Genomic DNA, 16,591 nt, shown 5'->3' with positions numbered 1-16,591 from the left:
ATTGTTTCTGCACAGTACTTTTTCCCTTTGCTGACTGCTGATATCTTTTTCAGGACGACAGCGGGTGAAGGACGGCACGGCTCCGAAAACCTGGTTACGTTTGAAGTAAGTACAGTGCAACTCTTTTTCGCTATGATCTCCCATTTATAAATATTAAACAGACATCGTTTTCTGAGTGTTGTTGTTGGCTAAAATATGCGAGAACATATTTAAATTGGTAGCAGTGTTCTTCACTGTGATTAGAAATTTTTATCTTCTGAGTCGTGTACCATTTAATGACATAAAATTTTATTTACTTATTTATTCTATTCTATTATATCCTGCTACATTAAACCTTATTCTGTGCCTTCAGTTTTGTTCATACGTTCACTTTAGGTTAGATAATAACAACCGTTTGGTTAAAACTAAACATTAATGTCGCTACTGTTATGCTATCAGCATCCCCAATTCTGTTGCTTCTGCAGCTACCTATGTCTACGTGCAACACGATTATTCATACTGCTACCATGATGGTAACATTCTCTGTCCCAACAGTGCTTGACTGCAAGTTATTTTATAATTTTAGCAGCGCAAATTCCTAAGTCTCGCAACGATACTCGTTTACCGCAGGTGCACTGCTACCCACCTCAGTGAGCACTGCAGATAACATTGTGAGAAAATCTGAGTTCAGCGTCCATTTCCGTGCGGATAGCAGAGTTCAAGAGTAATAGTTTTCTCCTGTGCGTCTTGCTTGCAGAGGACATTCCTTTAGCCGCAAAGTGCGTCTTCAGTGACTCTGCTCTTCCAGTAGTATGGTGGAAACTAGTTATTTCAAACGTTATGTCTCTCAACGATCCATCTCAACAGTGCCTCTAAAAACCTCAACTATCCTTTAACTATCATTCAACAATTTGGTCTAGGTTTATAGGTTTATCATGCTGACTTGTACAGAATCACCTAAACCTGGACACGAAAAATATGTTTAATTTATTCTAATCTACATTATTGTCCCTCAAGATCGAATTACTGCAACGAAATATTTTACGTGCTCTTTTTTTTTTTTACAAAAAGGCCCGAAACGATTATTTTCTACAATAGATAGTCACTAAACTTAGCAACGTGTTTACAATGGTTTCACGCGTCTTCCACTGAGAATCTAAATCAAGACATAACTCAGCTACAGTAACAGCTACATTTTATGGCCTTCTGTCACAAAAGCTCGCACGTTATTGTCGCTGTAACGTTAGTTATACTCGCAGTAATGCTACGTCAATCCCAAAATATAATAGTTCACTGTCTCTTCTTTTGCTCCGTCGTTAGTTCTTAAGAACAGGACGTAATGTCTGAACTCAAGCCATGCAACTGGCTTGAGGCAACGGACTTCTGGAGAATAGACCACCACTAGACAAACTACCCATCTATAGCGGGTTTAAACTTCGAAATCTATTTAATCATTCTCCGTAAGGTTTTCTCAGTACCTTCTCTTCAGCATGGTTCGTGCTAGGCTTGGTAGCTACTACCGAATCACATCCTTCATAAGTCTTCAATAAGACTTCTATCTTGCGAATGTCAACACAGATGCTTCATCAATATTGTGGAGGTGTAGTTCACTATTGAAGTACGTACACAGTGAATTGTTTCATTTGACACTAAAAGCACCTAAAACATAGAAGAAATAACTTTTTAAACTGTAGTGTTTTCAGCCGCAGTTCACTTCCTTTCTGAAAGGTAACTTAAATACAACCATCTCCTTCCTCCAATTAATCTGAATGTCGTGCTACAGCAACCAACTCGTTCGACCGTACGCCTCTCTGCTTTCTCCCGTTTACAACAATACGTCCTGGGATTCCTTAGATCAAAATACCTTCTGAATTACTGTTGTTTGGGTCGGGTACTCCAAGTCGCAATATTGCGTCTGTCAGCCTATACAGAGCTGTTAGGAATTTCTCAGTGTACTTTCAGTACAACCCCAAACAAACTAAAAATAAATTTGTCGCTGTTATTTCTTCGCGGATGATGATGGTAACTTAAGTTTTAGACTCCATTAAATTGTGCTAAAGGAACGGTAGGACCGGTTTGCGACGTAGGCACACAATCAGGCCGCATCTAAGGGGACGTGAGTAACGAGAGGATTACTCCAGCTGAAATGGTATTTTACAATATGTAGATGTGTCTCTATTACATTTAATATGTCATGCGCATTTATGTGTAAATCTCTCCATTTGTGTGCAATCGATATTTGAAAGTTGATTGATCTAACCTTCAAACGTATAAATGGCTGAAGAAACAATACTATGTATCAAACAGTTACGATCAGTCATAAATTACATATTTTATGATTAAAATCTATGTGCTCTAAGACAAAAGAAAAAATACGACGCACCACCAAGGAATTATTCGAATGGGACAGAAATCTGTAGATGTACCGGCAACCCAATTATTGAAATTACATAAAAATTGGGTGATTTATTCAAAGCAAAGGGATTCACAAATAGAGCAAGTAAATAACGTATTGGTTCACCTCTGGCACTTATGCAAGCAGTTATTCGACTTGAAATTGATTGACAGAGTGGTTGGATATCATTCAGAGCGATATCGTGCCAAATTCTGGCCGGCTGGCGGATTAGATCGTCAAAATCCCGAGCTTCCTGGAGAGCCCTGCCCTTAAAGCTACAAACGCTCTCAATCTGGAAGAATCCAGCGACCTTACTCGCCAAGGTATGGTATGACAACCACGAAGACAAACAGTAGAAATTCGACGTACAGCCTTGCTGTAACGGTGCGATGGATGTCAGCTAAACGCGTTCTGCTATGAAATGAAATGGCATCATCCCAGATCATCACTAATGGTTGATTGGACTAACACGAGCGAGAGTCAGGTTACTATCCCATTACTGGCCGGTGAGTCTCCGGGGACCTTTTCAGCCAGGAATTTTGTTGACTGGAGAAGAATTGTCTACATCAATGAGTCCGTTTCCAAGTGAGCGCCGATGACCAGTTCCAAATATCAGGTGTCATTTCTCTCCACATACTTTGTCGTCGAACTATTTAGCGCAAAATAGAACTTTTCTTCCACAAAAATACACTCATTTCTCTCCTAACAAGTTGTCATGTCCTCTCTGTCCATCTTCCAGACACGTGTCGGACAGCTGTGAGATATCAACCTGCCTGGTGTCTGCAATACGTCCCGACAACCAAAGTGACGTTCTGGCGTGACGTTTCATTTCGCAGCAGGGTCCCCTTGGTCATCATCCGCTGTACCCTTACATGTCGACGTTATTCTACGTCCTGCGTTGTTGCTATTCATGGCAATCAGCCTGGAATTACATTTCAGCAAGATAATGTCAGTCTGCACTTGGCGAGAGTTCGCACTGCTTGTCTCTGTGCTTGTGAAACCCTGCCTTGCCTAGCAATTTCGCCGGACCTCTCCCCAGTTAAGAATATTAGGAACATTATGGGCAGAGCCCTCTAACTAGCTCAGGATTTCTACAGTTTGTCGCGCCAATTGGACGAGGACATCCAACAACTCTATTAACCAATGTCAAGCGAAGTAACTGCGTAAGTAAGGGCCACATGTGGACCAACCCGTTTGTGACTTGCTGAATTTTTGAAGAACTAGGGGGCGATCAACATCGGTAACCCAGCGTCGACCAGATGTAGGATTTTTCAAAGGTCCACTAACGACGCAGCAAGAGCGCGATGAAAGTACAGAAACCCCACTAGGTACAGCATGGGTCGCCTAGAAATTAGCGATGGTGGCATATTACATGCAGCCTGCAATAGCCCTGTTGTTGTGAGCTGTCAGCTGCAGCCTTTGATCATTTACTGTCGCAATCTGCTGGATCTAAGCGGTACTTACTGAGAGCTGAGTTCTGTATGGTGAATTCATAGCGCTGGTCGCCGCTGTCTCTAACGCTGGAGTCCGTTGTGGACTTGCTATAGCCGCGAACTGAAAGTTACCTGGCTGTAAGACTGAAAGAAGTGCATGAATCGCAAATTGGGAAAAATGATTGCACTAAATTCTTAACTAATTAGTCTTAAATGAGGTGGCTAGTCAAGAGAAAGAAGGAGTTGTTTTATGCTGCAGAAAATAAGCTTAACGGTACAGATATACACTGAAGCGCCAAAGAACTAGTATAGGCATGCGTATTCAAACACGGATATATGCAAACAGGCAGAATACGGCCCTGCGGTTGTCAACGCCTATATAAGACAGCAAGTGCCTGGCGCAGTTATTAGATTGGTTACTGCTGTTGCAATGGCAGGGTACCAAGATTTAAGTGAGCTTGAACGTGGTTTTATGATTGCTGCACGAGCGATGGGACATAGCATATCCGAGGTAGCGATTAACTGGGGATTTTCTAGTACGACTATTTCACGAGTGTACGATGAATATCAGGAATCCGGCAAAGCATCATATCTCCTATATCGCTGCGGCCGAGAAAAGATACTGCAAGAACGGGACCAATGACGACTGAAGAGAATCGTTCAAGGGACAGTAGTGCAACCCTTCCGCAAATTGCTGCAGATTTTGATGCTGGTACAACAGGTGTCAGCGTGCGAACCATTCAACGAAATATCATCGATATGGGCTTTCGGAGCTGAAGGCCCACTCGTGTACCCTTGATAGCTGCACGACGAAGCCTGCACAACACAAAGCCTTACGCCTCGCCTGGGCACGTCAAGCCTGACATTGGACTATTGATGACTGGAAACACGTTGCCTCATCGGATCGGTCTCGTTTCAAATTGTATCGAGCGAATGGACGTGTACAGCCGGCCGGTGTGGCCGAGCGGATCTTGGCGCTTCAGTCTGGAACCGCGTGACCGCTACGGTTGCAAGTTCGAATCCTGCCTCGGGCATGGATGTGTGTGATGTCCTTAGGTTAGTTAGGTTTAAGCAGTTCTAAGTTCTAGGGGACTGATGACCTCAGATGTTAAGTCCCATAGTGCTCAGAGCCATTTGAACCATGTTTGGACGTGTGCGGGTATGGGGTATGGAGACAAGCTGACGAACCATGGACCCTGCAAGTCAGCAGGGGACTGGTCAAGTTGGTGGCGGTTCTGTAGGCTACGGTTGAGCGAGCGTGCGTCTTGACGGATCCCCTACGCTTTCGGTGTCGCGTGAAGCCATGCTAAGGGCCAAAACCATCGTGTGATCAGTGTGTGAATGCTTCTTGCACACTGTTATGCTTCTGTGATTGTGGGGCGTGTGGAGTTGAAGAGACATGGGATCTTTGATACGTCTAGGTACGACTCTGACAGGTGACACGGAAGTAAGCATTCTGTCTGACCATCTGCATCCATTCATGTACATTGTGTTTCTGACGGACAATTCCAGCTGGATAACGAGACACCCCACAGGTGGTGGAGGTACTTTCACGTGAAGGATTATTAAATTAGATTAAACCGAGCTTCTACCACTATATATATATATATATATATATATATATATATATATATATATATATATATATATATATGGTACATCAACAGGTGTCAGCGTGCGAACCATTCAACGAAATATCATCGATATGGGCTTTCGGAGCTGAAGGCCAACTCGTGTACCCTTGATAGCTGCACGACGAAGCCTACACAACACAAAGCCTTACGCCTCGCCTGGGCACGTTATATATATATATATATATATATATATATATATATATATATATATATATATATATATATATATATATTCCTGGAAATAGTAATAAGAACACCGTGAATTCATTGTCCCAGGAAGGGGAAACTTTATTGACACATTCCTGGGGTCAGATACATCACATGATCACACTGACAGAACCACAGGCACATAGACACAGGCAACAGAGCATGCACAATGTCGGCACTAGTACAGTGTATATCCACCTTTCGCAGCAATGCAGGCTGCTATTCTCCCATGGAGACGATCGTAGAGATGCTGGATGTAATCCTGTGGAACGGCTTGCCATGCCATTTCCACCTGGCGCCTCAGTTGGACTAGCGTTCGTGCTGGACGTGCAGACCGCGTGAGACGACGCTTCATCCAGTCCCAAACATGCTCAATGGGGGACAGATCCGGAGATCTTGTTGGCCAGGGTAGTTGACTTACACCATCTAGAGCACGTTGGGTGGCACGGGATACATGCGAACGTGCATTGTCCTGTTGGAACAGCAAGTTCCCTTGCCGGTCTAGGAATGGTAGAACGATGGGTTCGATGACGGTTTGGATGTACCGTGCACTATTCAGTGTCCCCTCGACGATCACCAGTGGTGTACGGCCAGTGTAGGAGATCGCTCCCCACACCATGATGCCGGGTGTTGGCCCTGTGTGCCTCGGTCGTATGCAGTCCTGATTGTGGCGCTCACCTGCACGGCGCCAAACACGCATACGACCATCATTGGCACCAAGGCAGAAGCGACTCTCATCGCTGAAGACGACACGTCTCCATTCGTCCCTCCATTCACGCCTGTCGCGACACCACTGGAGGCGGGCTGCACGATGTTGGGGCGTGAGCGGAAGACGGCCTACCGGTGTGCGGGACCGTAGCCCAGCTTCATGGAGACGGTTGCGAATGGTCCTCGCCGATACCCCAGGAGCAACAGTGTCCCTAATTTGCTGGGAAGTGGCGGTGCGGTCCCCTACGGCACTGCGTAGGATCCTACGGTCTTGGCGTGCATCCGTGCGTCGCTGCGGTCCGGTCCCAGGTCGACGGGCTCGTGCACCTTCCGCCGACCACTGGCGATAACATCGATGTTCTGTGGAGACCTCACGCCCCACGTGTTGAGCAATTCGGCGGTACGTCCACCCGGCCTCCCGCATGCCCACTATATGCCCTCGCTCAAAGTCCGTCAACTGCACATACGGTTCACGTCCACGCTGTCGCGGCATGCTACCAGTGTTAAAGACTGCGATGGAGCTCCGTATGCCACGGCAAATTGGCTGACACTGACGGCGGCGGTGCACAAATGCTGCGCAACTAGCGCCATTCGACGGCCAACACCGCGGTTCCTGGTGTGTCCGCTGTGCCGTGCGTGTGATCATTGCTTGTACAGCCCTCTCGCAGTGTCCGGAGCAAGTATGGTGGGTCTGACACACCGGTGTCAATGTGTTCTTTTTTCCATTTCCAGGAGAGTATATATATATATATATAATTTAATAATTCTTCACGTGAGAGTACCTCCACCACCTGGTTGGGTGACAAGCCTAAGTTGGTTTCATCATACTGATACTCCACGATAGGCGTGTACCAAAGTGTACCGCTAGTCGTGAGTCCTTGCTCCGCTGTTCTATTTTCAGCAGTGCAGTGCCTCCTTTCCGCGATTATCATCGTGGCATGTGATGGACAGTGATGAGAATCACGCAGCTGCTGCTAATCAAGGGTCTAAAGACGCAGTCTGTGTAACTCATCTGCCTGCGTCTAGAGTGAGTCCTATGTGCAAAGGCGACCAGTTTTCTAAATGTTTGCATAACATATATCTCCTGTGGGGCAAGCCTTCCAGCCCGGTATTTAGCTAGGTGGCTGTGGGAAACCACCTAAAACTCACTTCCAGGTTGTCCAGCTCGCCAGCCATCCATGTCACGCTTGCCTATCCGAGTCCCAGAAGTGGCGCGTTAACGCACTCTTTTATATGGGCGATTCGGAGTACATATTATAGGTGTGACTTTGGTGCACTATAGTGGCCAGGTGCTTCTGGTTTGTGTATCTCCCAATCTACTGCTGTACTGAAGTTGCAAGTTACGATCAACGATAATCGACGGCAACACTTGTCATCAAAACTGTACCCAGGACAGTTGGCAGTGCCGGTTTTCCCGAATCGAGGTGTTGATGTTGCATCTTTCATAACCTTGAAAGAGTGTTCATGTTAGCCGTGTTAGTGACGGCGGTACGTGAAAAGCAAAGTACTTCAATTAAATCTTTAATTTTGACTCCACTGTGTTGGGACTACTCGATCTAGCTGGCACCAGATGAACTTATGTCGCACAACTATCACGGTCTACGGCCGCAACTTCTGTAAGCAATGTGAACTCTTCCATTCACCTTTGCAGCAGTAACACAGCAGTTTTTTGTAAAGCCATTGTACCTGACTGCATGTACTGAAGTGACAAATGTCGGTCACACGGGATAAGCCGACTGGTCTAAGGCGGCTGATCCCGGCGGAGGTTCGAGTCCTCCCTCGGGCATGGGTGTGTGTGTTTGTCCTTAGCAAAATTTAGATTAATTAGTGTGTAAGCTTAGGGACTGATGACCTTAACAGTTAAGTCCCATAAGATTTCACACACATTTGAACTTTTTTTTTCGACAAAAGTCGTGGGATACGTCCAAATACCGTGCAGGACCTCCGTTTGACCGGCGTAGCCCAGCAACTCGACATCGCGTGGACTCAACAAGTCTTTTGAAGTTCCTTGCAGAAATATGTAGCCATGCTGCCTGCATAGGCGTCCATAACTGCGATAGCGTTGCCGGTGTAGGAGTTAGTGCACTATCTGACCTCACGAATATGTCCCACGAATGTTCGATGTGATTCATGTCGGGCGATCTGGGCGCCAAAACCATCCGCTCAAACTGTCTAGAAAATGTGCTCCAAACCTACGTATTTCGGAAAATTGTAGCCCGGTGACATAGCACATTGTCATCCATAAAAATTCTTTGTTTGGGAACATGAAGTCCATGAATGGCTCCAAATGGTCTCGAAGTAGCCAAACATAAATATTTCCAGTCAATGTTCCATGTAAGCACAGCTCACAACAATGTGGAACCACCACCAGTTTGGACAGTGCCTTCTTGACAACTTGGGTCCACGACTTCCTTAGGCTTTGCGCCACACTCAAATCCTATCATCAGCTCTTACCAACTGAAATCGTGTCATCTGACCAGGCCACAGTTTTCTCCAACCAATATGGTCACGAGCCCAGGAGAGACGCTGCAGGGGATGTCGTGCTGTTAACAAAGGCATTCACGTCGGACGTCTGCTGCCATAGCCCATTAATGTCAAAATTCGCAGCACTTCCCTAACGGATACGTTTCACATTGATCTCCGCCGGGTATTTTACGCAGCGCTGCTTGTCTGTTAGCACTGACAATGCTACGCAAACGCCGCTGCTCTAGGTGGTTAAGTGAAGGCCGTCGGCCACTGCGTTGTTCGTGGTGAGAGTTAGTGCCTGAAATTTGATATTCTCAACCCTCTGTCGGACAGTGTTGATCTCGGAACATTGAATTCCCTAACGAATTCCGAAATGGAATATCCCATGCGTCCAGCTCCTACTAATAACCCGCGTTCAAAGTATGTTAACTCCCGCCGTGCGGCCATAATCACGTCGAAAACTTTTCGTCGGACATCACCTGATTACAAATGACAGCTCAGCCAATGCACTGCATTTTTGTAACTTGTGAACGCGACACTACCACCTGCATGTGAGCATATCGCTGTCCCATGACTTTTGTTGCCTCCATTTATATTCCAGCAATGTGCCTCTCAGTTCGTTAAGACTGGTAATATAAAAAGTGCTTAAACTTATTCACGAATTTTCAAATAAAACGGCGAATTTGTAAGAGGGGCTGTAGTAATAATTGCTGTTGCAGGCGAGAAGATGCTGAGAACGATGCCGACGGAACTGACGACGGCCACCGAATCCCTTCTACTGACAAAGAGACACCTGCTGGCAACCGTGGGGGAAACAAAGGCGATGAAGGGACATCTGACAAGCTGCACCTGGACAACAGCAAGAGCAGCACTGCAGGTACTTCACGGTCGCTTTGTTAAAGGGTGTACAACATTAGCAGTTAACAGTAGCCTGCGGTGATCTCCTTCATTGCGGAGAAACCTCTCTGATCTGTTTTAAATGTTTGTTCTGTGACAGAACAAGTCACTTAGCTCTCGCCGAAACCATGCTTGCGATTATTTACCAACCGTACTCAAAAGGAACATGAATCACAGCCCTTCTTGTGGTTTTGCTAAATAAGATAAAGCGAAGAGTTGGACAGTATCTTAGAAAAAGGCACGACTGAGTTCCTTCCTTTTCCTTTTATAGCGACTCGTTCCCTTTCTATAATGAGCTCGGCTTATCGTAAACATAGTTGCTTTTGCATAGTGACTGTCCACATGAAATTTGAATGACCGTCACTTCTCCAAAAGAGCATTATACCTGTCACTGTCCAGCACTGCCTGCCCATTTCGTGAAAAAAGAAAAAATGGAAATCAATCCAGTTTATAGCACACGTACTTATTCACTATTACAGGCAGAAATAGCGTATGCATTCTGTATTTTAACAGAAAATAAGCTTAATTTGTTCACATAATTGTGCATTACGATTAAACTAAAATAAAGCATGTAGTACGTATTTTGTAATTGTTTCCTTTGTGTACAAATTCGGTAATAGCTTGCGCAAAAGTTGTCAGGTATCTTCTGCTTGTATACTATCGCTGGCCCGGAAGGCAAGATGAATCGTTTTTGGCCGGTATTTTCTGACGTCAAAGATTATAGATTTTCCTCAGGCTGCACTGTATTGATATTCATTATTAATACAATATATATGATGGATTTCGGAATATACATTCCATCCTTATACTCATCAGAAATGGATGTGATTAGTTTCCCAAATACATCTAGTGATCTTTGTTGATGCATCATGGACGCGGGACAGCTGCTGGTCAAACATCTACAAAAGAAAATCGTCAAACAGGCGTAGTTTTTGAGAAGTTATTTTATTTTGAGAACTAGCTTCGGCATTTCAGTATGCCATCGTCAGATCCCACATACACTTCATGTACAGACATTTAGACGTATTGATATTGTCATACTCTATACTGATGGCTCCAGTCTGCCAATATCGATATATCTGAACGTCTATACATGAGGGGCTTATGGAGGCTGAAGATGGCATATTGGAAGGCCGAAACTGGTTATCAAAATAAAATAAAATTTCTCTAAATTTGCGGCTGTTTTGCGATTTTACTTGGTAAACATGTAATGATTGTATGTGAATTCCGAAATCGATCATGTATGTTCTATAAATAATCAACATCGATAAAGTACAGCCTGAGGAGGTTTGTAACCTATCAAATAATAGATTACACTGGAGTGCAAAACTTAAAGAAAGTAGTTTTTGTCTGCCAAGCAACACAGCTCGATGAAAATTGGCCCATACACAGAAACAGGTACTACAATATAGTACAAAAGTTAACGAAAAAAATGCGAAATGAGACGAACAGAAATGGCACTTTCATTCAAAGGCAATAATTACTCTGAAGTCACTGCTACTGATGATGGTCCCCTTGAAATGACAAGCAGCAGGACATGATTATTAACGGGGTGTGTGGTCACCATGTACGGCAGTGCATACTCTGCAACGTCCTCCCATGCTGGCAAAAATGTTGGTTAGGAGTTCTTGTAGGTGGTTCCACTCCTACTCCTGCGCCGTTGACAACTATAGGACGGTCGTTGGTGCGTGTGGACGTGCTGCCTAACGCGACGATCAGTTCGGCTTTAGGAAAGGTAAAGGCACCAATGAGGCAATCCTGAGGTTGCGGTTGACAACGGAACCAAGACTAAAGAAAAATAAAGACACGTTCATAGGATCTGTCGACCTGGAAAATGTATTCGACAATGTAAAATGGTGCAAAATGTTCAAAATTCTGAGAAAAATAGGGGTAAGCTACAGGGAGAGCCGGGTAATATACAGTATGTACAAGAGCCGAGAGGGAATGATAAGAGTGGGCTACTAAGAATGACATGCTCGGATTATAAAGGGTGCAAGACAGGATCTGTTAAGACATCAGGGAACGACTTTCATGGTACTAGAGGGAGCTGTAGAGGGCAAAAGGGATGACAGAGATTGGAGTACATCCAGTAAATAATTGACTCCTTTAGTCTCTACTGTTTAATCTGTGCATCGAAGAAGCTATGATGGAAATAAAAGAAAGATACAAGAGTGACATTAAAATTCAAAGTGAAATGATATTAATGACACTTTTCGCTGACGACACTGCTATCCTCAGTGCAAAGAAGAAGAATTACAGAATCTGATGAATAGAATGAACAGTCTAATGTGGGCACAATATGGATTGAGAGTATATCGAAGGAAGAAAAAGTAATGAGACGCAGCAGAAATTAGAACAGCGAGAACCTTAACATCAGGATTGATTGTCACTAAATAGATGAAATTAAGGAATTCTGCTACCTAGGTAGCAAAATAACCAATGACGAATGGAGGAAGGAGGACATGAAAAGCAGACCAGCGCTGCCACAAGTGCATTCCGACCAAGAGGAGTCTACTAGTATTAAACATATGCCTTAATTTGAGGAAGAAATTTCTGAGAATGTACGTTTGGAGCCCAGAATTCTATGGCAGTCAAACATGGACTGTGAGAAAACCGGAACAGAAGAGATTCGAAGAATTTGAGATGTAGTTCTATAGACGAATGTTGACAATTAGGTGCATTGGTAAGGTAAGGAATGAGATGGTTCCGCGAAGAATCGGAGAGGAAGGAAATGTGTGAAATACACCGACAAGGAGAAGAAACACAATGATACGATATATGTTAAGACATCATAGAATGACTTCCATGGTACTACAGGGAGCTGTTGAGGGGAAAAATGTAGAGGAAGACAGAGATTGGGATACATCCAGCAAATAATTCACTCTTATTTATTCATTATTTCCGTTATCAAACTACTCAGTGCCTGGCCCTCGGAATAAGTAACCTCGTCGATCAGTGCACCATTCGAAGTCTGTTTTCCGTAGCAAAAGAGATTGCCAACAGTCATTTCCTGCTGGTACCGACTACTGTCGCTATAGTTACTGGACCTTTTCTCACCAAGTCAGAATAAACGGCATCTACTTTCGTCACTCATTGTCCCGGCCCTTGTTCCATACACCCTACCTTTTTTGACGAAAATTCCCACTATTCTTGTCCTTGCATTGTCTTGACTTCTCTGTTCTTAATGGCCTATTGAGTCGATAAATGTTAGTACAGTTTTCTCCCTCTATCACCTTATTCTGATCCTCAGCTCTTGTTCTACTCCTTCAGGGTCTGAATAGTTTGTGGGTGGAATATTTATCACTGAAATTGCTATTAGACGTTCACCAATAACACTATGGTGAGTCTCCAACATATTCTTTAGCACTCTCATGATGATTATCAGAGAATTGTTTCAGACGTACTGTTTTTTTTAATCATGCCTCTTTGAAGCTCCAAAACACTCGTCACTGTCCTAATTGGGCTATAAATAAACTCATTCTTTGCGTAATTACCAAACACGCAAGCTCCTGTAAACGCGACTTAAACAAAACGCCCTTCTCACTCCCAGATCCTGCTTTCAATGGTCGTTTCTCTCCAGTTTCTTTGCCGTCGACCTATTTACCATAAAATATAAATTTCCTTCCACAAAAATACACTGATATCTCTCCTAACAAGCTGCCACGTCCTCTGTGTCCATATTTCTATTTCGGACTTCCTTCGTCAACTACCCTCTTTCCTCGATAAAATTACAACGATAATTTTTAACATATGTGGCCATATCACGTTCTGCTGCATTTAGAATTTTCACTAAATACAACAAAACTACATTTACATATAATATCACAGTCGTATATAACTATATTCATGCTGAAATTTAGTGTAGCGTACTGGCTTGTGTGGGCAGGATAAAAGGGTGGAATCGATTGACTCAATTCAGGTTAAAACTTGAACACTTTTTCATTTATTAATAACTTGAGTGAAGACCAATACAAAAGTGCAATTTTCTTAAACAGTAAACCTGTTCTAATAAATTAAATCAAATTGAGAACAGCAAAACATTTTGAACACTCCGACTCAAAAAAATTCTACAGCATTTAGTTCACAATACATTAAGCATAAGGTTTACTATTAGTGGAACAAGTGCTTCCAATTTTTACTCAGTTCTCAAAATGAAATGTTTAGAACAACACTGTAATCCAATTCTTTAAAATGACAAATATGACTTTGCTTCAAAATCCAATATACTTTCAATTTAACTTTATTTTAAAAAATTCCATGCTCATTTTAACAATTGCAAAGTGATCGGCACCAAAACTGGAATTAACATAAAACCATGAGGACAACAGGAACTTCCCTGGCGTAGTCCGTTGGATCCCAGGCTCTCGTTCTGTCATAACATGTACATTGGAATATGAGCGTCAGTCCATTCCAGCGCATACAAATGTAAGGAAATGTCATAGACTACCTGAAATAACTCAGTATTATAAACTGGAAGTCATGGCTTCTAAGCACAGATAAACAGTATAGGAGTTCTAGATACAAGTCCAACAAGCAGGCTGTACACCAGCAACGAGCATTCATACAAAGCCTGTCGATATAGAACAACATTAAAAGGCAATGAGCAGTCAGTTTATAGAAACAGTATAATCAGACAACTGCCTATTAACAACGTTCACTATGACAATCCCTACATACAGTCACATGAAAATAATGTGTGGTCAAATTAATGAACACGGTTTAAATATTCCTGAAGGTATTCTCGTTCCACCGTTACAACTACTAGAAAATGCGCGTTTTTCTCACCATAGTTAGTAGATTATGGACGCACAGTCCGTGAGTGGTAAAAAGAAAATAGCAACATAGTTACACCAAACCAAAGTATCTATTTTTATATAAATCATACACGCATCACTGTCGGAATTCACTCTTTAGCCACCCAATAGTCACTGGTTAAGTTCAGGCTGCATAGCCTCCAGAATCCACAATACAGCAGCCCCGCGATCAATCAGTTTGTGCGGTACGCCCCATAAACAAACCGCATTCACAGCTTTCAATGAGGCTCTTCTCGAACGTGCGAATAACAGCCTTCCATCGTGGGTACGCGCACCTACGGTTGACTGCTATTTTTCCACTGAGGACAGCTAAACACATCCGCAACCAGAGAGAGCAGACCACAAGGCACCAGCAAGTGTGGCCAATCTCTGACTGATAGTACCAATCTCGTGAATCATAAATCATGGATAAAAGATATTACACAATCTTATAATGGAGAAAATTCTCCATCACAATCCCTCCAACGGAAACTCTTTTATTCAAGCTTGCATCAGGGTAAAAATCCTCTGACACCATATCAAGTTAGTGTCTGATGGAATTTCTATTGAAGAATTTGAGATTATTAACCCTCTATTTTTCCAAGCAGGGATTCAGAAAGCTTCGCAATGATAGTTCTAGAGATCCTTAGGCATACAAATGTATACATGTGCAGCGATGAAGGATACAGCAATCTCTCACATCGTATATTTTCTGATTACGAAAGGTAGAGACACCTTTTAGCATCATTTTATAATACACTGGAGAAAATGTGTAAAGTGGAAGCATCAGCATTAGGAGAGTCAATTTACTGTTACAACTTTAATTTTGGCAGTAGAAACTCTTGAAACATGGATGGTAAGCGGGATACATACCTGAATCTACGTTCACGTTTTAATGTCAGATGTCAGTCATGAAAGTGCAGTGTCACACTGTTGCCATGGTTTTTATCGCTTTTCGTGAATAATCATTGTAATTTGGAATCGCTTATTGTCTGGTAACCGTTATAATGAGGGGAACTGGCAGTTTAGATTTTTGAACAATTGTTTTAATGGAAAAAATGTAACTGGTATGATGTTCTCGGTATTCTACTCAGCCTCTTTTAACGAAGATCAGGGTGACGAAAATACTATTTTGACTGCTGCGAAAGTAATATAGAAGGAAAATTTAAATTGATATTGAATTAGGTTATTAAATTCTATTAGGTTTTCGTCTGTAAAACAATGTTTTGATTTGTATTGTTATGAAGTAATCGAAAAGAATGCAGTTACTGTTACGCAAACGTTTCGAATGCATTCTGCGTATAGTTACTTCCGGTTAGTGATGCCCATTCTAAATAGCTGCTTTTCTCATTTCTTACATAGCATCTTTGATTAATAATATACTGTTATCAACTGTGTGACAATTGTACTTACACTTTTCATAATGAAGAAAGAATTGATTGGATTAGAAACCTAAATGTATGATTGATAATGGCGTTTTGTTATAGGCAGATACAACAAGTTAATTGGGTTGGTGATCTGCGTACTCTATGCTCGATACTTATGTTACTCATACAACAGGATAAGGATTCATTTACTGCGATTCAATTCTCGATATTTCTTTGTACTGTAGAATTTTACAGTTAAAAAAACACAAACTGTTGCATTGCTTCGAAGAAGGATGACTACGAACAGCTTGTGTTTGATTTTTCGTCCTTAATATATCTTCGGCGATCGTAGTAGAGTTGTATTCGAGCTGGCTGTGTTCAGTTGTTACTTGATATGGACGATATTTTTCATATACTGCTGGTGGTTTGAAAGCAAGTTCATACTGCGCCTTGTGACATTCCGGTGGTCTGTGTTAGTTCACAAAGTGTGTGTCCAGTATCTGTTCTTTCGGTGGAACGTCATTCAGCATATTCCAGGACAGCACGACACTGAGACACTTAAATAACAAGAATGCTGTCAGAGAATACTTAAAGCTTTAATATGACTTCAATAATCCCGTAACTGATGATTCTATAACGATTACAAGTGTAAAAACATGTTTGGCAGGGTGGTCTGCTGAAGTGGTTTATTGGCTTGCAAAATTTCTCTAGC

The 16,591-nt window shown here is 42.8% G+C and overlaps 1 protein-coding gene across 1 annotated transcript in view; it reads left to right on the top strand.

Annotated features, from left to right (window-relative positions):
• The window catches only part of LOC126236006 (fibrillin-1-like), a 118,783-nt gene that overhangs the window by 47,330 nt on the left and 54,862 nt on the right, over positions 1–16,591 (top strand). The window contains exons 2-3 of the mRNA XM_049945017.1: positions 54–105; positions 9,542–9,699. Of these exons, the coding sequence (XP_049800974.1) occupies positions 54–105; positions 9,542–9,699 (210 nt within the window). The remainder of the gene's footprint in view (positions 1–53; positions 106–9,541; positions 9,700–16,591) is intronic.

Source organism: Schistocerca nitens, chromosome 1 (genome assembly GCF_023898315.1).
Source record: "Schistocerca nitens isolate TAMUIC-IGC-003100 chromosome 1, iqSchNite1.1, whole genome shotgun sequence".
Lineage (NCBI taxonomy): Eukaryota > Metazoa > Arthropoda > Insecta > Orthoptera > Acrididae > Schistocerca > Schistocerca nitens.
This window is presented reverse-complemented; position numbering and strand designations above follow the sequence as displayed.